Here is a 21115-nt window from a genome sequence, read left to right as displayed (position 1 = left end):
GGAGTGAAACAGGCAGACTTTTGAGGAGGCTTGTCAAACTCGCTTCCTTGATCTGGGGAAGGAAATAAAGTACTAAACCCCAGACTGATCTAGTCCGAATCAAAGCCATGGGAGGATAGGAAGCAATGGCAGTTTTCAGCTACCTAAAATAAACCTCTGAAAGGATACTGCACTACTGTGGCAGGAAATCCAAGTACCTTGTAAGAGTGCAAAGTTGGACTGCGGAAAAATCTGATGCAGAATGAATGGCACAGGAGATAAAAGAAGGCTGAGAAGATGCATATATGTGGAGTCGACAGATTAAAACAAAACATCTATAAAATATAGGAAAGCCATGGAGGGCATGTAACAAAATGAACGGACAGCCTTACCAGAGGTGGATAACTAATGATATGAGACTGAAGGTAGTAGCAATAGATTGAATCAGCATATGTATTCTTTTTCCTAACTGCAATTTTGAGTAGTGTGGTTTCCAGAGTAAACCAGAACAAACAACTGCTTGGGTAGTATTCTTTATGCAGTGGATAGTGGTCCAAAAGACCACTTCCGTGTTTAATTTTACTGTTCAGCCATAAATGGCAAACATACATGTTGCCCGATCTCCTAGAGAAAAGGTGAGTGATAGTATAATCGTCTGTTAACCTGTTTGTGATCCAACTCATACAAAATAGTGTGGACTAACAAACTAGACTCCGCTCACAGTCATTTAGTGTGTCTAGTGGGTATATCATTGGGGATCGGAAGGTCATCTCTACCATAAATGGAACTTTCAAAGCAAACTGGGAGCTGTGAACCAAAGTTGCTTTTGTTGGTATGAGCCATAATGTTCGCACTGAAGACCCACTCAAGCAGGAAGTGGGATTGAGTGCCATGGGTATGGGTTGTAAGAGCAAGTGTTTATCAAAGTATCAAGATGGGAAATACATTTGTGCAGTTGGCAGTAGACAAACATCTATGGTTGAAAAGCCAGCTGGAATGTAGACCACGCAGACTGCTGGGCTCTATCTGTAGAAAAATACTACAGGGACTAGGAGCCTGTGCAAATAGGTAGTTACATTTTGCAACGGAGCACAGTTTCCAAAGAGTTCAGTTTACTTAAATCTATTCTTGAGCATGCTGCTAAAACAAAATCATATATTGAACTTGCATGCATTGGCACACCAAGGACAGCCACTGTGCCTTAGCCTCAGCCGCTAGCACCGTTTTCTCAGAACTCACCAGGTCTGAGAAAAACAAAAAATTGATTGCTGATTGACTGGGAACAGACACATTACAACAAATCTCAGCCTAAACTTGTGCTTCCACTGGTTACTGTACCTAACTGACCGTTTCAAAGCCAGATATGTGAAATAGGTACATTACCATATCACATGGCTCTAAAAACTGAGCATTCTTCCCCTGTAAGCACAGACAACTGATTGCATCGCTTAAATTGCTTGCTAAAAACAGATCTGCTTCACTCCCTCCCAGTAAACAACATAATATGCACCCACTCTTTGACCCCTAGTACTCCTCCCACCCTCATGTAGCATGACAGCATCTAATTTAATTAAAAAAAATAGAATAACTGCACCGTAAAAAGTTGCAAGCCCTGTGGGCATTTCAAATGCCAATTGACTCTTGAACCTGGTGATGCTGCCGCCTCTCCATAGAATCTACAGCAGGAAAACGTAGGTCGCGTCAATCCTAGCACCGTACCAGTTTGTCTGGGGGTACTTAGGATGGTTTCCAAAAAGGTGAGCATCATTTTCAAGCGATGGCTTCGATGGATGTGTAACATTGGAAAGAGGTAGTTCTTGTTCCACTTCCAGATGACAAATACAAGCATGTACAGGTCCCACGCAAATCAAATGTTGGCATTACTACAGTTCATACATCTGCCCAGTTGGTCACATTTAGGAGAATGGTTAAACCAGTGATCTAACCAACCCAACAAATCAAGGAAGCAGCTACGGGATACAGCCTCTTGGGCGTAAAACTGGAAATACCAGGCAGAGAAGTGTTCCAGTAATGTAATCTTGGCACAAGACTCAAAGTAAAAGGGTGGCACAAACAATGACACCCCAATACTGGAATGCAGTTCTACAAGTTCACCCAAAAACAGGGACTCAGCTTACTCAGCAAATGTTTCTTCAGACATGCTAACCTTACTAAAGTTGTTAACCTAATGCGTTAAAATAAAATCCACCTCACAATGCCAATTCCTTCATCACCTCTAGCATGGTACTGAGAAGGATTCACATCACTTTTTACAATTCAAAGCCAATCCAAATTGCCTGGGACTCAGTTACTGCAATGCAGTGGGGGACAGTGAAAGGTTTTCAGTAATTGCAGCAGAATAAAAAGTATATGAATTCAGTAGCATGGACAGATTAGACGGAACAGTGTTTTCACTGGTTATTTGTCTGAAACTGATGGTCAGCTAAATTATTTTCAGTTTGTTCTTGATCTTTGATCGGGATGGCATTACTGCTGTGTATCTGCTGTGCAAATAATGAGCACAGTATTGTGTATTCTCCAGTTTCCCTAAATAAGAACTAAAATCTGACCCGAGCTTAACGCCAGAATGAAGGAGCCAATTTCAGCTAGGTAGATCTGCAAACAAGTTTGGGAATGGCTCACAATTTCTCCTTACATACTCCATGTATTAATATTAAGATTGTTATAATATGAATACACAAACGCATACAGGAGAGTATTACCAAGAAAACCAAGTACGGTAAACTAATTTCATGGGAGGCAAAACATGTATGGTGTGGCTCTGGGCACTAAAATCCCAGGTCTCTTTAGTTTGCTTTACTCTTCAATACCTCAGTCGATTATAGCAGTCACTAAAAGATGTGCTTGGTGGACCCTTGTTTGGCAATGGAGGGCTGTGATGTGCAACTAAGTCAGTAATCTTCAGGAGGTGCGGGGTAAACCCCCCCCCCCCCCATTCAGCCTGTGGTGGGAAGCCTACCAGGGTGAAAACCATAGTCATTCCTACCCCATAAGAGGAATGTGGCAGTTGGGAGGGCCTAGTTCCTGTCCCCTCCTTATGTGCCTACATGTGTATCATCAGTATCACTGTGAATCACCTCATACCTCCTGAAAACATTGGCGCCCTGTTTCATCCTTTCAGATCACTAAAACATACAGCCAAGATCTGGGCAGACGGCCTACAAGACATCAGGCCACCAGAGTCATTCAGCCGTCAACATCAAACAGCGAGACGCGTTATTACCCCCCTTTCGACACTCCCTCCCTCCACCTGTATAGATTATTCTAAATCCTGTCCTGTTACCCCAACCCTAATTCCAACAAGTACCAACTCAGAAAGGAGGCATGGGAGAGCCGGGAGAAAGAAATTACAATTACCATCCCGTTTATTACAACCGCAGAACTATCCCCTTATATGTGATGCTGGAAGTGGTTGGAGCGAACAGACATACTACGGAATGGAGGATACCACAGGATATGGGATTTAAGCATAAAATTAGCACTTGCAGCAAAGGCAGCACAGTGGCCATTTCGAAATGTGATCGTGCTATGGTTATGCTGCAATGGCATCAAATGTGTAAGCAATGTAGGTTCTTGCTGGGGAAAAAATCCAATTCCAAGTACATAAGTGATTGTCCTACAACCCACATTTCCTGCATGTAATGCATTTTTCCAGTATTAAAAGTTCGAACACCGGAACACACGGACACTCCATTATGCTACAGAGATTTCTTGTATCAAAAGACAGAAGATCAGTCAGTAGGTGATAGGTGTTGACTGTATGTGCTGGTGCATGGATAGCGCAGGTGCACTCTAAAGAAACATAAGAATAGCAGTCCTTGGTTCAATAATGTTGCATGCCTTTGCCTCGAGGCCGATTTTTTACAATAGGAACAACGGAACGAAGCAGAGCAAAGTTGTCTACCTAGGATGATCACACATTACAGATGAGTAATTATTTACCATCTGCATGGAATGAAAATGTAAGCACAAAGCGGCTGTTAAGGGGTTCCAGTAGAAATGGCTACATGTGTTGCTGCCCCAACCCAGTTTGAAATGCAATTACAGGCACCAAGGGGCCATGATTACCCAAACGCTTAGATGGACTTAGGTTTTGAATTAATCATACCCACTGACATTGCTCTGGGCAACCCTGCAGACCACAGTTTTCCAGCCTGGCATGCCGTTACACAAAAAGAAAGCCCATATGCAAATGCCTGGTTCCAACCCAAACGGGTCTGTGCAGTGACAACTGCAAGTTCACATCCCTTCTGTAGGAAGCTACAAGCAACCTGAGGCATGTTTCAGACTCCCTGGGCATCGCTAGTGAGGTATAGCCAAGGTATCCAAGTACAGGTGGCTTGGGGCTCAAATTTGGATATGCCGGGTAGGATACATGCAAAACCAAAAGGTGGATGGCTGGAAGGTTTTGAATTCATCGCAACCACTGGTTGGAAAATTACTGTGGAGGTGGCACAGAACTGTACTTTGTGTGCATGACACTGCCGGGCAACTAACAAAAGTAAAGCAAAGGAGGGCAGATGAGCCAACTAAACATAACATTTCAAATTAACATCGAAATACATAGAAATTCCTAAAAGCAGCGTTTATGGCTCCTGAACACGGATGTTCCGGAAAGAACAAGAACAAAAAAACGATTTTGCAACATAGGATTGGCCATTTTTTTCTTTCAAATAGTTAAACGCTTGCCAAATTCCTCTTGCTGATTACATTGTGCAACAGTGTTCCTTTAAGCAGAATGGTAGAGTTGCAAGAGATAAAATGAAAAGAAAAAAAAGCACTGGTCATCTAGTGGGGAACAACGTTGATAAATGACAGGACAACATGCACATGACAATACCAGTTTCCATATGCTACCAAAGCTATAAATGAAATTACACCTCATCATTTAAATATCCAACTGTGGAACAAATTGGCACCTCATTCAATGGCACCACCTAAAATTGGTAATCTCAAAGTAACATGCTTGGTCCAAGCAGACGACATGGTCTTATTAGACGGTACTCCGACAGACTTACAACGCTTGATTGTGGCCTTTGAAAAGTACGCTCTTCAAAAGCACCTCATTATCAACCCAAATAAAATCCTCATTATGGACTAGTCCCATCCCAAAATATATATTTTTTTTTAATCTAGGTGGAGTCAAATGGAAGATGGCAGATCACATTCTACCTGTAGTAAAAGAAACAAAATACTTGGGTTTTATGATAAGAACATTTCCCTCGATCAAAGCATTAGAAGCAGACCTAGGGAGTAAGTTCAACGTGTATGCCAAATGAAAAAGATCCTTTTCACTTATTGTGGATTCACCCCCTACCCTTAATTAAGTTCTATAAGAGTAAGACTATACCTATTCTTACCTACGGAATCGAAATTGAGAAATTGACATCCAAGATCAATTGGGTTCGAATCGAGAGTTTAATTTGGAAACAGGTCCTTAACTTGCCTCGATCACTGCCTATGGCTAGGCTAAGGTATGAGTTGGGTTTGCAGTCCTTAAGATTCTATGTAGATTGGAGAAGGATTACACTGTATAGCCAATCATAACTCCAGTGAATAAATCCTTGTATGCAGATATTGGTGGGCTGATAAGAAATATGCCTGCCGATGGGAACTGAAACATGAAGCCCTAGATATAATTATAAGATATAATTCTTCTGAAATAGAACTAATTGGAGCAAACAAGTGTAGGGGCAGAGGTGTTTCTTGTGAAGACTGGTACAGGGGGTGGAGACTACGGGCAGTAGGAGTTCACCTCCAGGGGCGTCATTTAGTGGTCGCCAGGGGTTGCAAAAGCAACCCCTGGCATTTGGTTTGCGACCAGAGCCTATCCCGTCGCTACCCCTATGCTGGGAGCATGGCTAAAGCAAGTCAAGAGGCAGGCCACGTTTAGGCTCCTCCATTTTGTCTCGGTTGCCAGCAGCAGGAAGCAGCACGTACACACGTAACTCGTCCAGCTCAGCTGAGCAGCCTGGCTGAGACCTGTACCTCGGCTCAACTATGTAAGTTCATGTGGCGGGCCACTGGGCATGGTGATATAACTGAGCCGCGTTGCCCATCACCATGATGCGGCCGCAGTGAGCCATCACTTGTAGGCCGGCAGCCAGCCTGGGAATCCAAGCGTGATGTAAGTTACCCCCTCTCCCTGGGCCGCAAAGGGACCCCAACCTGACTGCGCACCCACTACTGTTGCCCAGTCTCTGCCACAGGGACAGAGGGGGCAGACAGCTGAGACTGGGCCAGTGTTGTATTCCCTGAAGTGGGGCCTGAGCAGTCACCCACCATTGTTTTTTCAGACAGCCTTGTGTGGCAAGCTATTGATAGGAAAACAAGCAAGTTCAAAGAATTGCTTGCTGCCTGAATAGGCAAGTTTGCTTTTTAGCTGCATCGCTGATCGTTTCGGAATGATCGAGGGTTTGGTATTCGCAACAATGGGGTTAGGTGTGCAGGACAGGTGGCATGATGGTGGGCTGAAAACAGGATTCCCTGAGAAAGGAGAAGGAGGAATGGATTGAGTGTCCGTCTGCATTCTGGCTGCTGTTTCGCGAGATTAAGTCCTTTTGCTGGCTTTCACCAACGTCACTGCCGCTGCACAGGGTACACGAGTGGAGCTGCCCCTTTTATCGGAGACTTGCATGGAGTATCACCCAGGGGATACTAGTATGGGTGTTGTGGGCTAAGGGCGGCTGGTTTTTTGAATGGGTGAAGGCTATATGTTATATTTTCTTTCTAAGTGGAACCAGGCTAGTGAATGAATAGCAACCTCCCAGGTGCTGCCGGTCTGCAAACGGCGTCACTCTTTTCATGATAAAACAGCATCCACAGTTTATATGGGATGCTACCAAGTCTGAGGCACACAGGCGAGAGCACTGGGAGTCCCTGATAGAGATGTGCATGTGGTGGGATTCAGAGGTCCAGCTTTGACAAGCACAAGGGATCCATTTGGGAGGGAAACCACCATTTTGCATCTTGTTGCACGTGTGGCACAGGGACGATGGTGGCACAAAGCTCAGCCACAGCAAACTGGGCACAGTATACAGCAAACACGACGTGTGCAGATTTGACAAGGGTTGGCTACTTGGCGTGCGCAGTCATTTGCTTTATTTTCTGTGATGGGCTTGGCAGAGGTGTCCAAAATATAAGACAGCAGCACAAGGTCTCTGCTCTTGGGGGTGGCTGGATTTATTGAGGGGCAGTTGGTTTGTTTTTTTTGTTTGCATTGTGCTTGGTTAGAGTAGTGCCGCAGCCATTTCGCCGACAGCTGCTGCCCTTCATAGGTGCGATAATTTTGTGGTGTACAGGGTGTAGAGGATAATGAATATGTAGGAACAGAAACCTAGGCATATAAAGTATGTTGGCGAGTGTGCGAGTGATGCAAAATTCAGCCAGGATTTTTTGGTTGTAAAGTTTGAGAACATGAGTCATGAGGCTTTTGGTACTGAAGTTGGCATCACTCAGTAATGCACTGTACGTCTAGCACTTTTTTTTTTTTACTATTCTGTTTGCAGCCAAAAACACACAAGAACAAGTGTTAGACCAGAAGCCTCACAATAGTACAAGGAAGAAGATGGAGTCTTCAAAAGAGTGCTGAGCACGGCAGGTTTGCAAGCATAGTACTGCAAGCACTCTCCTTTTCAGATTTTGGGCAAAGATGCAGCACTATAATGGCAATGCAGAAGCCCTCCATAAGTGGAAAAACAGGTTTTCAATGTTGGTAATCAGGTTTTGTTGCACACTAAATTCTGCACTTGTTTTAAAGTATGAGAGTCTGATACTAGATACTAGTAATGTATAGAAATAAGAACTTGAAATGTTTTGTTGCTCTTTTATGCAAGCACTTTGAAGAGATACAGGAAGATTATCAGGTAGCAGTATTTGCCAATGCAGTAATGAAACCCATTTTAAACTTAGCTGTAGGTTCTGAAGGTGATGAATATCGGGGACGACTGGCTTTTTTGTGCAGGAATAATGAAGTCCATTAACGAACTGAAAACATTAAAACAGATCCTACTGAGAGGTAAACCTGAAGGTAACTTGTCGAATCAGAAGTGACAATCATTCGAGTATAAGTACACATGTTCTCTGGTGAAATATTCTCCCTCTCCCCTTCTATCTTGGCTTTCCCCTTAGAATGTGATTTCGTCAGTAGTCATTTTGAAGTAACATGGCAGATCCACATAAAGAGGGAATTTGCGTTCATACGCTTCCCTTGTTAACATGGGCCTTGACACACTGCTACATATGATCTATTCTTGTATGACATGTATGACACATTACAGTGATATCGAAACCATATTTTTCTTAGTGTACTACTGAGGGACGATACTTTATACCATTCCCGTTTGGAATGTGGGGGTCAAACGACATCACTTGCTGCAACTTCATCGGGAGGTCAAGGGTTGTGGGGTGTTACTTCCGTGACCCCTAGCATTTTGGTGAAATTACGTTCATTACCTTCACAGCTGACACTCACTTAAAAAGCAAATGCAGGCAAAAAGCAGTCAATTATTCAAGCCCTCAGGCCACCTTGATAGAAGTCACAGCATTGGCAGAGGGGATAGATAAGCAGTAGTTAGCCACATTTGAGCAACTGTTCAAGTCACGCAGTAGAACAAGTTACTTTCTTACCTGGAAACGTTCTTTCGATGGGATGGTCCGACGACGTATTCCATATCTATGACAGGTAATGTCCACAGCTGTGCTGCTTCGGAAAATATTCGGCGTCTGCGTCCTGCGTCGAGGACGTCGATGCGCCGTCCCAGAGGACCTCCTCCGACGGCCAACGTCACCTGATGCGATAAGTAGGATGCACAACGCCCATAGCCTCAGTTGTAGTTTTTCCCCCCAGAACGTGTGCCACCAGTTTTCTGCCAGACAGACACACAAGGCCTTGCGGAACGCAAGCTGCAATCGCAAAAGAAATTCTGCAGCGGGGAAGGTAGGGAGGGAGCGATATGGAATACGTCGTCAGACCATCCCATCGAAAGAACGTTACCAGGTAAAAAAGTAACTTCTTAGAGGGGATTGGGTCCTCCGACGTATTCCATATCTATGACAGACTCCCAAAGCAGTACCAAGCAAGGAGGTGGGAAAAGAATTTAGAACACAAATTTAGCATGCCCAATCAAATTGCGGAATAAAGGACTGCCTTGCCAAAGGCCAGATCCTGCCCTCGGATGGAATCAAGGGAGTAGTGACGTACAAAAGTATGTACTGAAGCCCAGGTGGCTGCATCACAGAATAGGAACACACCTCTGCAGGGCAGTAGACGCAGCCACTCCCCTGGTAGAATGGGCCCGCAAGCCAGCCGGAGGGTCCTTACCCGCCAAGCAGTAACACTCGGAGATAGCTAAAATAATCCAACGAGAAAAAGTCTGTTTCGTCACAGCTTGTCCCAAACGCTTTCCGGCGTAACCAATGAAAAGTTGATCGTCCACTCTGACCCGGGACATGCGCGAAATATAAAAGCTCAACGCTCTCCTAGGATCAAGCCTATGGAGCCTCTCCTCTTCCTTAACAGGATGTGGAGGAGGATAGAACGCCGGAAGAACAACCTTCTGGCTCAAATGAAATTCCGAAACCACCTTTGGAAGAAAGGAAGGACGAACTCCAAGGACAACCCTGTCCTTATGAAACAGTCAAGGGTGGCTTAACTGAAAATGCCTATAACACTCACTCTGCGAGCGGAAGTAACCGCAACCAAAAACAGTTTTCAGAGTTAACAATCTCAAAGGGCAAGAATGCAAAGGCTCAAACGGAGCACCCATAAGAAACGTAAGAACAAGGTTCAAATCCCAACCGGGCACCAGAAAAGGTGACGGAGGGAACACATTAGTGAGCCCTTTCAAAAACAGAGAAATTAAAGAAATCTTAAAATAGGAACATTCTTCAGACGAGCGCTTAAAGATGGACAGCGCCGCCAGGTAACCTTTAATGGTCCCCACTTGCAAGCCCCTGTGGGCCAAAGAAAGCAAAAAAGACAGAACCATGGGAATGTCACATTCAAAAGGATCCACATGCTCAACTCTGCACCAGTCGCAGAACTTCTCCAACGGCAACGGTAGAGACTTTGTTGCCGGCCGCCTGGCCGGAAGCAACACCTCCATCACTTCTTCAGGGAGGTCTCAATCCTTATACCTCAACCTTTCAGAAGCCAAGTGTGAAGGTTGAGGGATCTGACCTCTGGATGGAGAACCTGACCCCTCCCCCCCCCCCCGTGAGAGCAGATCGTCTCGGTCAGGAAGACGACGTGGAGGGCAGATGGACAAGTCGAGAAGGTCCGGGTACCACGTCCTCCGGGCTCTCCGGGCCCATGCCGGTGCAATGAGAATCATCCGGGAACCGAACCTCCGCAGTACTTGCGGGATGACGGGGACTGGAGGAAACAAGTACAGCAGTGGGAATGACCACTCCACCACGAACGCGTCTCTTAAGGCTCCTTTTGGAGGAAATTCCCGCGAGCAGAACCTTTTGCACTTCCGGTTGACACTGGAGGCGAAGAGATCCACTTGAGGGGTCCCCCAAAGGGCGAAGATCTCCAGGAGAATCTTCTGAGCCAGCTCCCACTCGTGAGAGATCGTGCTCTGCCTGCCCAGAGCATACGCCGTCTCGTTGTCGTCTCCGGCCAGATGAACAGCAGAGATCAAAACTTCCTGCTGGATGGCCCAGAACTCGAGCTGCATCGCCGCCCTGCACAGAGGAAGTGACCCTGCCCCCCCCCTTTTTGTTGAGGTAGTGCATGGCCACCGTGTTGTCCGTTAGAATCAGGACACTCTTTCCTCGCACAGTCGGCAGAAAAGCCTTCAGGGCAAGCCTGACGGCCCTCAGCTCCAACAGATTGATATGAGTCTGGACTCCGACGGAGACCAACGATCGCTGACTCAACTCGTTGACATGAGCTCCCCATCCCTTGAGGGATGCGTCCGTCACGATCGTCACCTCGGGCCAGGGCAGCCAAAATGGGGCCCCCTTCCTCAGATTGCCTTCGACGGCCCACCACAGAAGGTCCTGGGCAACCGAGGGCGGCACTTGAACAGGGTCCGACAGCCTGCCGTAGGACAGACCACTGGAGCTTGAGTGCCCACTGCAAAGATCTCATCCGCAGACGAGCCTCTGGCACCAGAAGAATGCAGGAAGCCATGAGGCCGAGCAGTCTCAAGAACGTGGACGCTGGGAGTTTCTGGGCAAGTTGAAACTTGTGCACCATCTGCTGAATGTGAAGAGCCCTCACCTGGGGAGGAAAACACTGCCCCAGGGATGTGTCGAGCACTGCTCCAATGCACTGGAGCCGCTGTGTTGGCGTCAAATGGGACCGCTTTAAATTGAGGGAGAAGCCCAGCTTGTGGAGGGAGTGGCAGGTGACGGACAGATGATCCAGGAATTGCTCGGGAGAGCTCCCCCTGATCAACCAATCGTCCAGGTAGGGGTAGACGTGAATGATCTCCAGAACCCACACATCTGAAGTAATGGCATGCCACTCTACAAGATGCTGCGCCAGCCTTCCCCCCAACCGGCGAACCATGGGACCTGGCCTCATGACTGAGTGGTAGCGGCTGCGACGTTGCCCGAGGGCAAAGAAGCAACTGCCCGAACGGCCTTGGCACCTCGAGTACCCGGTTTTCCACCTCTGGCACTCTTACGGTGGCCTCCGACTGTTAGCTCCTCTTGCTTTACTGAAGGACGAGTAATAGCGAAAGGAACCTCCCCTCCATTGTTGTCCCCTCAAACTGCAGCGCCCAACGACTTTGCTGCAGCTTTGGAGGTCTGCAACCTCTCAAGTCTCTTCAGCCTTGCTGCCAAAATGATGTTCACCGTCAAAGGGCATGTTGAGGAGCCGGGACAGCACATCAGGAGCGAACCTAGACTTCTGCAACCACGCAAACCTGCGTATTCCGGTGCTCGCCGCCATGGACCGGCTGACACAATCTGCCATGTCCAAACCCAACTGAACAGCCTCACACATGGCATCCTTGCCATCCTGAACCATAGCAAGGAAACCATCCCGTTCGTCCCCTTCGGGAATATGTTCAGCCACTAATGCAACACAGTTCCACAGAGTGTGTGTGAAACGAAACAAGGCACATATGGAGTTGGCCGCCTGAAGCGCCATACCCCCTGAAGAAAACACTTTCTTCGCCCAGCAGTCAAAACGTTTGTCGTCCCTATCCGGAGGGATGGTAGGATACGACGCCTACTTTGCCGGGGCCGTAGCCGCCTGCACCACCAAACTCTCCGGAGTGGGGTGCCTGGAAAAGTAGCAGGGGTCGCTACTGGCTGGATGGTATTTTCGCGACAAAGACTTGCCCACTGCCGGGAGACTCTCCGGTGCAGTCCAAGCTGCCACCACCCTTCTCTGCAGAGCCATATGAAACAGCAATACTGGGTCAGTGGGGGGACCAAGATCAAGGATGTCCGTGAGATCATCCTGAACGAACTCCCCTGGGGGAACCAACCAAACCAAGTACTCGGTGACCCGAGACATAAGGCGCCGGTATGAAGAATCGGCATGAGTGCCAGTATCCGGCCTACAAAACTCCACCTCCGGAGAGGTGTCCAGTCCACTGGCATCATGCAGTGACTGCCTCAGGTCATCAAACTGGCTATGGCCCGAGATAAGCTCATCTGGTACCGGAACCAAGCCTTCATCACCCTCTGAAATGTACTTCAGGCAGTGAGAGGAAGACACCTGGGAACCAAAGCAATGCCTGACCTTAGCCAGAGCCTTTCTAGGGGCTAACCACGTGCCACGGGGCCCCTCTGACACCACCGCCTCGAAAGGCGTTGAGGGCGCCGAACCAGTCGGCGCCGAGCAAATCGGCGTCAACGTCAGCTGCAGCGCTGACGGCGTCGACACAGGCCTCCAAGTTGGAGCTCCGAGCGTGTCTCTCAACGACCTAGGCACCGACAGCATCGACGTCCCCCTTGGAGGCGGAGCCTCGAGAGAAATAGTCGACGACCTTGGCGCCACAGGCGTCGACGTCTTCCTCGAAAACGGCAAAGGATCATGCGGTCTCGAGCGCGTCGAGGACCAGGACCTGGAACGGGCATGGCGAGAACGGCTACCCTTGTCCGAGCGGGACCTTTCCCGCGAGCCGTGTCGACCACCTGAGCCCAAAGGCGTACAAGCGGTGTCTCTCGACCGGTGCCGACCGACCCCACTGGGAGGCGCGGACGGACTCCTGGAAGAAGACCCACTGGACTTCCGACGATGAAACGGAGAGTCGACTCTCGAGTCATCCGTCGAAAGCCCCGTAGACCTCGACTTCCGGGGCTTAGACACCTGACCTACCAACAGATTCTTCTTGCGCTCCCGCAAGGCATTGGCCTTGAGCGACTGGCAGTCGACACATTTGTCTGTATAGTGGGCCTCCCCGAGGCACCAGAGGCAGGCGTCGTGCGCGTTCGTGACCGACATCTTGGACCCACAGTCCCCGCATTTCTTGAAGCCCGGACGCGAGGTTGAAGACGAAGTAGACATTGTCACAAACAGGTTTTCACAAAAACCGAACATGTTCAACGAACCGAGAAGAATACAGCAAACTCCAAAGAGTCGAGGCGTACCAAGATTCACGAAGCGAACATGTTCGCGGAAAAAACGGAACTGAGGCTACGGGCGTCGTGCGTCCTACTTATCACATCGGGTGACGTCGGCCGTCGGAGGAGGTCCTCGGGGACGGCGCATCGACGCAGGAGCCGAAGATTTTCCGAAGCAGCACAGCTGTGGACATTACCTGTCATAGATCTGGAATACGTCGGAGGACCCAATCCCCTCGAAAGAATGGTTAAGGAAGAATAGTCAAAACTGGGGGTTCAAGCAGTAGTGGCTAAATAAAAGGTATGTAAAACATTAAAGCACTCAAAATAATATTTTGCAACATGGGGGGTCTTATAAAAAAAAACAATGTCTTAACACATGCTAAATCAATATTGCTTCAACTGTATTAAAATAACACTTAGAAAAAGTTAATGCATATCTAGCACAAAAGTCATGATTAGCAAAGGGAAACAAATGACAAAGGCCAGGTGTACTTACTATGATATTCTGATAGGGATCGATAGAGGCCATTGTGGATTTCAGAAAATCAGGTTACAGAAACTCCAGGAGATAACGCATGCATCCGCCCTTCTCAGATGTCCTTAGTTCTTTGGCATACTGCAATATAGCTCAATCCTGGTCTGTAAAAAGAAAGAATAACTCTGCTACTTAAAAGGTTTATTCCCGGAACTAAACCTGTTATTTGGCTGCCTGCTTTAGGGTCATACAGTTTGACATGCCGCTGAGTTTGGTTTATGAAGTCAGCCACTGCTACATTGCCACAGAAATATGTTTGTGAATTGTCTGGAAAAAAACACCCAATTATCCTTTTTGTGGGAAGGAAGATTTGGTAAGATCATGAATCGCCAACATTAATGAGACCACAACCTTATGGGCGAGAACTAGGTTTTATGGCCACAAGGTGGCCTGGGGGTCCGATAAAATATATTCATACATGGCCCAGATGTTTCTCTTCTTCCACAAACATAACTGTTCTCCTGACCAAAGCATCAGGTGGCAAAACGTAACACATTAAACTATATAGTTAACATTTGCTACAATATGTTAATGCAAACATTTAATATTTTTGTCAATCCTAAAGGATTGTGGGTTGTAGAAAATAGAGGTGGAGAAATGTCACAGGATAATGGTTGCATATTTTTTCAACATAGGATTGTATTAATATTATAAGCCTGCATTTATTCTAAAGATGCATTTTCTACAAGCACCTGCACTTCACTGTCCTATGCTCCCAATCTCTGCATCATAAGCTCCTCACATGTCCTGACCACTCATGTCCGTGTTCCTTCTCTTTTCATCCTCCCCAGCTTTCAGCCCAATAAAACGCCCTCCTACATGTCTGACCATATTGTCTTATGTACCAATTATGCGCCTAAACTTCTAAGGCTTGAATCTTGTGTCTGAGCCCACATCAAGAGAGCTTATCACCTAATTTGCTCCCTCACAGTGGGTGGAAGTGGCCTTGCTCAACTCGCTGGCTTTCCTCCCTTATAATGGTGGATATTCCTTTTGAAGGTTTAACCTCACCAACCAAAGTTGTGGGTTGCTTCTACTGGTTGGTGCCCTTTCTCAGAGGGGCCCACAGCAGGCTTCCTCATCCAGCAAGCTTCCTGAGCCTGAACTTTCACAACAGCGAGAGCAGCCATTTTATGCTGGGTGAAGGGTGACCTTAATTCAGAAGCGAGATCCACTAGATGCATGAATCACTCCGTAATGGGGCATTGTAGTTCCACCAGGTCATCTTTGGCTGGGCCATCTCACAAATAGCACCATTACTCAAATATGACATCGTCCTTCATAAGGCAGGCATTATGGGAAAAGCCTGATGCGGTCATTCATCACATAACCGGGCATGGTGTTTTTTCAGGTCACTTCTCTAGTCGTCGTGACACAGGTAATGTAAACCTTAATTGCATAAATTATCTCCTATCATATACTTTGAGCTACAGCTCAGCTTTCTAAAAGGTCTGGGACAAGTTGTTTGAAAGGACACATACAAAAAACTTCAGTATAAGTGGATTCATTTTGGCATGATGGTTGGCATTTCTCTGCTGTTTTAGACTGTACTCTCCCTACATAATAGTCTATGGGGCTTGTGCCCCAATCACTGTTCTGGCATGCCAACTTCTCCTACTAGTCTTCAGATATTAGTTGCCAATATCCTCTTTCCATTTTACTTGCCAAAGGCCCCTGCCTTTTCTTTTTCCGCCTTTCCTGTGGCCTGGGTCTCACCTTCTATCTCTGACTATTCCATGGACAGAGCTGTGCCCTTTTCCTTACGTGCCTTCTTTGTCCAGAGTGTTTACCTTTCTCTCTCCACTCTCTCTGGCCAGAGGTGCAACCTTATCTCTCCACCTTTCCTTTAGTCACAGCCTCTGCCTTTACTGTTAATGCATTTTCATGGGCCCTGGCCTCTGCCTATTCCCAAGCTATAGGCTTTATTCTCTTGGATTATAGTGACACTTTTTTCCCCTTGGGATAAGCTACACAAATCACCCTCTTCTCATCCTCTTTGGTGTTCTTGTCCACCTTCCTCCACTCCCCAGGTTTTCTCTTGGTCAACACCCCTTTGTCTGTTCCGTCTCCACAACCTCTTCTACTGCCTAGGCTTTCCCTTTCTAATCTTCCACCCACCTTCACCGAGCTTATTCAGTTTTCTTTCTCCCCAGAATCTTTCCCTCTTCAGGTTTTGTGCTTCTTTTAAGTTTCTTCCACACTGGGTTTTCCTTTCTTTTAACCTTCCTATACTCATTCTCCTCAACTCTTTCCCTCTTTTTTCACCTCTCCAGGTTTTACAGTCTGTCTCTTCATCACTCGTCTGATGGTCACTGCCGCCATTTAAGTCCTTGTTTCCTTGTCCAACAGACCTCCAGCTCTAGGATATTACAACTCGACAACTATTCTCTCAAACTCAAAACTCCTTTACAGTTGTCCTGGGAGATAGCCCTTATAAAATGTTTAGACTGATTTGCTTCTCCTTAAGTATCTGGATAGCTCATATGGTCTGTGAGCATGCTCAATGGCAGCTATGCTTTGTAGTCCAGAGTCTAGGACCGAAGTCTTCAAATAGGACAGGCGACAGATTTGTTTTCTGTGTGGAAGTTGAAGTGATGGTGCTACTTTGATCAGTCAACCGCCCGCCCTCCACCCCATCTTTTGGCTGCAGGGGGTGGAGTGCATTGTGGTTGTCGCCTGCACTCAGCAGGTTTTCTTCTGTACTATAAAGTTATGTTGTTGGACTTGGAGTTTGTAAAAATGTGTCTTCTGCATTCTGTATTGTGTGGGAGTTTCTCCAACTGATTTAAAAACTGCAGTTGGTGGCAAGAGATGTTGTACCAGAAAACTAACTTGTGGTCAAATGACAAATCACCAGCAAACCATGAACACAACATTGTTAGGACCTTAAGCAGGAGGGCGATACAATTAAAATCACATCATACCTTGGACCACCTGTACGACAGACAACTACAACAGTCTGATTATTTGGGCATTTTGGCCAACTGATTAATAAACTTTGTGGGTTAAGCATTGAAGCTTAAAGGATTCGCTGCTTAATTGGGACCCAACGAATTGTTTTCCTTTGGCAAGGCTTTGCGATTCTCAAACAGATGGGGCTGGTTTGTATCTTTTTTTGGAGCCCTGTGCATGCTAGTACAGCAGTACAGGTGACAGCCACATTGCTCAAACCAAGCCAATTTAATGGCCGATATAAAGTAAGATTAGTATTTGCTTCACAAGATTGAGCTAAAAGGTGCATGGGACTGGTTGCCCTAGTCAGGGACAAAGTAAAGGCAGAGTCAAAGAAGAGTACCAGGTTCCTAGTTTGTAAAATGTGGAGGGGGCTTTCTCAGTGCTAGGGCCGACTTGAAAAATCAGACAGATTATTGAAGATTTGTCACGGGCGGACGTAGGGAGGAGGAGCATTTTGGTGAGGCAGGGGGTTGATCTGCCCTTCTTGAGAGACGGCAAAGGAGGCTACATTTTGTCAATGCGGACATAACCTCTGCCAGGGTCGCCTCTGGAGGCACCCAGGCTACAGATAAGTAAATGTCCCGTGTTATCGTCATGCTTGGGCACCAACTACTTCACGTGTGGCTACCAGCAAGTGCTTGTGAAAATGTTAGCTATTAAATACTGTATGTAGTTACATGTTCAAAATGTATACTGGACTAAAAAGACAAGAATTTATGTACGGTGCGCACTTGTGATTAAAACATGCGCTAGGCAGAACTCCTATTCAGGAAAAGAACGAACATTTGTGGATACAGTTCTATGTGCTAGTTGCATTCCATTTCATGATTTGCCTACAGGGCCACGAGTTTGTTTCATGTGGGAATATTCCGTACTGTTGGTCTCATTATGCCGCCATGTATATGTTGTTCTCAGGACATTGTTTCACATTCACTGGTCTCAACAGTGGTGTCAAAGTAAGTGCTGCATGTATAGGACTCTCCATGTTCAATGTTTACGTGTGTGTGTGTGGGTTAGAGAGGCACTATCAGGAATAAGACTTGGATTGTATATGCAGGTTCAGGAGACCAGTCAGGCAGAGTTGTTTAGGTAGGAGTCACTAGGTATCAAGGTTCTTTACCTAAACTCCTACCCATCCAATCTTGATACCATACCCCCTCTTTCCGGTCTTCATAACTCCCCCTACGCATCCACAACCTCTCCCTAAACACCCCCCGCCCCCTTTGGCTGTCTCGAGGTCACCTGTGCTCCCAACATCAGGGACCTGTGCCAACCAAAGTGGGAGGGTCGGTTCCATTCAGCTTCTGTGGTTCAGGAGAGGGTGTCGATGCCCTTCCCCCTTCTTGGTTTTGACACGTTGGGCCATTGCCCGAATAAAGAGACAGTAACTGGTCTCTCTGCTCAGCTCGCCTTGGGGCTTCTTGGTTCTCAACCCATGTTGGGGTTCCTTTGGGCTCACCCCACCTTCAGGGTTCCTTTGAGCTCACCTCACCTTCAGGGCTCCTCTGTATTCTCCTTGATTTGGCCTTTCCGTCCTGCTCCTGGTTCCCCAGAGAAACTGCGTACCTTCGTCTGAGTGGTGCGCCCCAGCAGGGTAGGGCACTATATTGTGTGTGAAATGAGATGGTGATTAAATGGTTGCATATGAGAAGGTATGGAATGAGTTTAACTGAGGTGTGCGAAGACACGTATGTTTGAATGCGTGAAACAACACAGCACATCCCTTTGTAAAGCGTAAATAACTTTGGAATTTGATTCCATGAGCTTACCCAAAGAAGGCTTTAGCTTTTACATTTGTTTCTGTCAATCAATTGATGGTTTTAAATGTTTTGTGAAGGCCTATTATGGATTATAGTACCGACACTTATGATGATCTTAAAATTTGAGTGTTATTTGATAAAATAAAACAAAGATATTTTTGTATTAACTCGTGTCTACTGGTGTCTGGTCTTTGGCCAAAAGTGGCAACTGGACTATAATAGGATCTAGGGCAAATAAGTCTTAAAGCCAAAGGGTAGCGACTTAGAGCACCAGCTATATTGTCAAAATCTTTTTAAGGGTGAACCCCTTGATGTTAAGGGTATGCTGGTGGCACATACCCCTTTATCTCTCTTTCTTGTTTTAAGAAGTAGGGTCCATCTGACACAGCCACTTAAGCGACTCATCTAATGGGTTCCACGTCAGAAGCAACTTGCTCTTAGTTCTCACTGGCTTCCGGAACGACTCTAGCAGCGACTTCCTTACACACAATCTCTCGGCTCTCTGTAGGCGATAGCTAGACTTGCTCGGCAAGCGCTGCAACCTCTACGCAGTGCCGACCACCTGCGGGGATGCCACCCTTGGGTTCTTTAATTTGTACTGACATGGACGAGGTCTTATTCCTAAAACAAATCGCCCCCCATTCCTAATTTCAAACCGCCCTTCTCAAATAATCCTCCCATGCCTTCATGAAGACCCGTGGAGGTCAAAATAAATTGTGCGTGTTCATTTAATGCCAGACGTCCTGCCCGGGGGCAGAATCTCATGTCAACAGTAGAGGGTGGTACTCGCCACTGAAGCAATTACAAAACAGGAGCTATGTTCTAAATGGGCAAAATAGAATATGGGTAGGATGCGCTAGTTACACAATGGATTGAGGGGGCCAACAGCCATGTGAGGAGGACAGGCTCCATGAAAGCTCCCATAGATCCGACATTGATAATGCTCCGTACACCCACTAAACTTCGAATTGGCAGCAGAGACTGGAAGAAACAGGTACACGAACCATCTGAGCAGCACCTGGCGAGGACAGAAGTCCAAAGGTGCAATGCCCGCCAAGATACACAGAGAGAAGGGAGTCCGTGAATGCAGGCGGAAAATGGCGGCAGCATTCGGAGCATAAAAGAGACTCGGCCATGCCAAGAACTAAGTCTGCTGAGATCGCACTTACAGTGGAAGCATGTGTGCCCGAGGAACTTGAGGAGAAAGACAGTACTTTAAGCAGGAGGAGAAAGGCAGACAGCTACCAGCCCGCATAAGTTAGACGTTATACAGCAGGCTGGTGTGGAGCAAGGACAAGGAGGCACACCGCAGTGAGGAGGTATCGAGTCAGTGCCACGAAGTGTCTGGTAACGTGAAGGAGAGAGTTAGGATCTCGGCCCCGGAATAGTGGAAGTCTCAATAAATCCCCTGCATGAGTTGAGACGGGTACCCCCCCCACGCCCCGCCCTCCATGCAAGAAGACCCCAGATAACGGCCGCAACAGGAGGCAACCTTCCCCTCCGACACCAGACTGTACAAAGGAAAACGGATGAGTGCTGTATGTCCAAATACTGTGACTTTGCCTCTCCAGCCCCCCCGCACCCACTCTGATCAGGATGGTGAAGATGGCCAGGCTACTAGCACAGGCAGGGGAGCCAAATGCTGCGAGATCCCCCACCCCAGACACAGCGTGGAGGTAGTGAGCGACCCAGGGCGAGGTACATGTCACCATTGGGAACGAAGCCTGCATAGCTGAAGAGTGCGAGCCCTGAGCTGGAGAAGCAACACAGGCCAACCTTAAGCGGCAGACCGGCAACAGCTGAGATGGCGCTCGTCACACAGATATATTGTTGGCCTGCAAAAGAAGCCAGTACATTACCTAAATACACGGGGGACACTGCAGATGGTACTGGGGAGACACGCCACAGTACCAGTAACAAAGCGTGAGCATGCAGTCCACCACTGGCAAGTCGGATGAGGAGAGTGGTTACCGAACCATAATGGATACTGCAAAGTGGCCGCTGAAACGACGGGAAGGGTTGCGCAACAGACCTGGAGGACCCTGTTAAGCCCTGAAACAATTGCACCACAAAGGGAGCTTGAACTGCCGTAGGCTCTCGGGCTACAGAAAGGGCACAGAAGCGCAGTGCATCACCTCATTCAACTTGAACCACTGGACAACCCAACAGGCCCAGTAACCAGACCACGAAAGACAGACGGAAGACAACCGAGGGGCGCACCTGGTACAAGACCACAAGGAGGGCAAAACCTTAAAGGGCGGACTGCGTCTGGAGTCAGGAGATGACGAAAGGACCCAGCTGAACATCGAATCGACTGCCGAGGCTCACG

The 21115-nt window shown here is 47.3% G+C and overlaps 1 protein-coding gene across 1 annotated transcript in view; it reads right to left on the bottom strand.

The window, feature by feature from the left end:
* The window catches only part of PLA2G4A (phospholipase A2 group IVA), a 2090704-nt gene that overhangs the window by 1738475 nt on the left and 331114 nt on the right, over window positions 1-21115 (bottom strand). The window contains exon 3 of the mRNA XM_069641387.1: window positions 14033-14175. Coding sequence (XP_069497488.1) covers window positions 14033-14065 — 33 coding nt within the window. The 5' untranslated portion in view covers window positions 14066-14175. The remainder of the gene's footprint in view (window positions 1-14032; window positions 14176-21115) is intronic.

This window comes from Ambystoma mexicanum, chromosome 1q (genome assembly GCF_040938575.1).
Source record: "Ambystoma mexicanum isolate Mex_15411 chromosome 1q, UKY_AmexF1_1, whole genome shotgun sequence".
NCBI classification, from domain to species: Eukaryota; Metazoa; Chordata; class Amphibia; order Caudata; family Ambystomatidae; genus Ambystoma; species Ambystoma mexicanum.
This window is presented reverse-complemented; position numbering and strand designations above follow the sequence as displayed.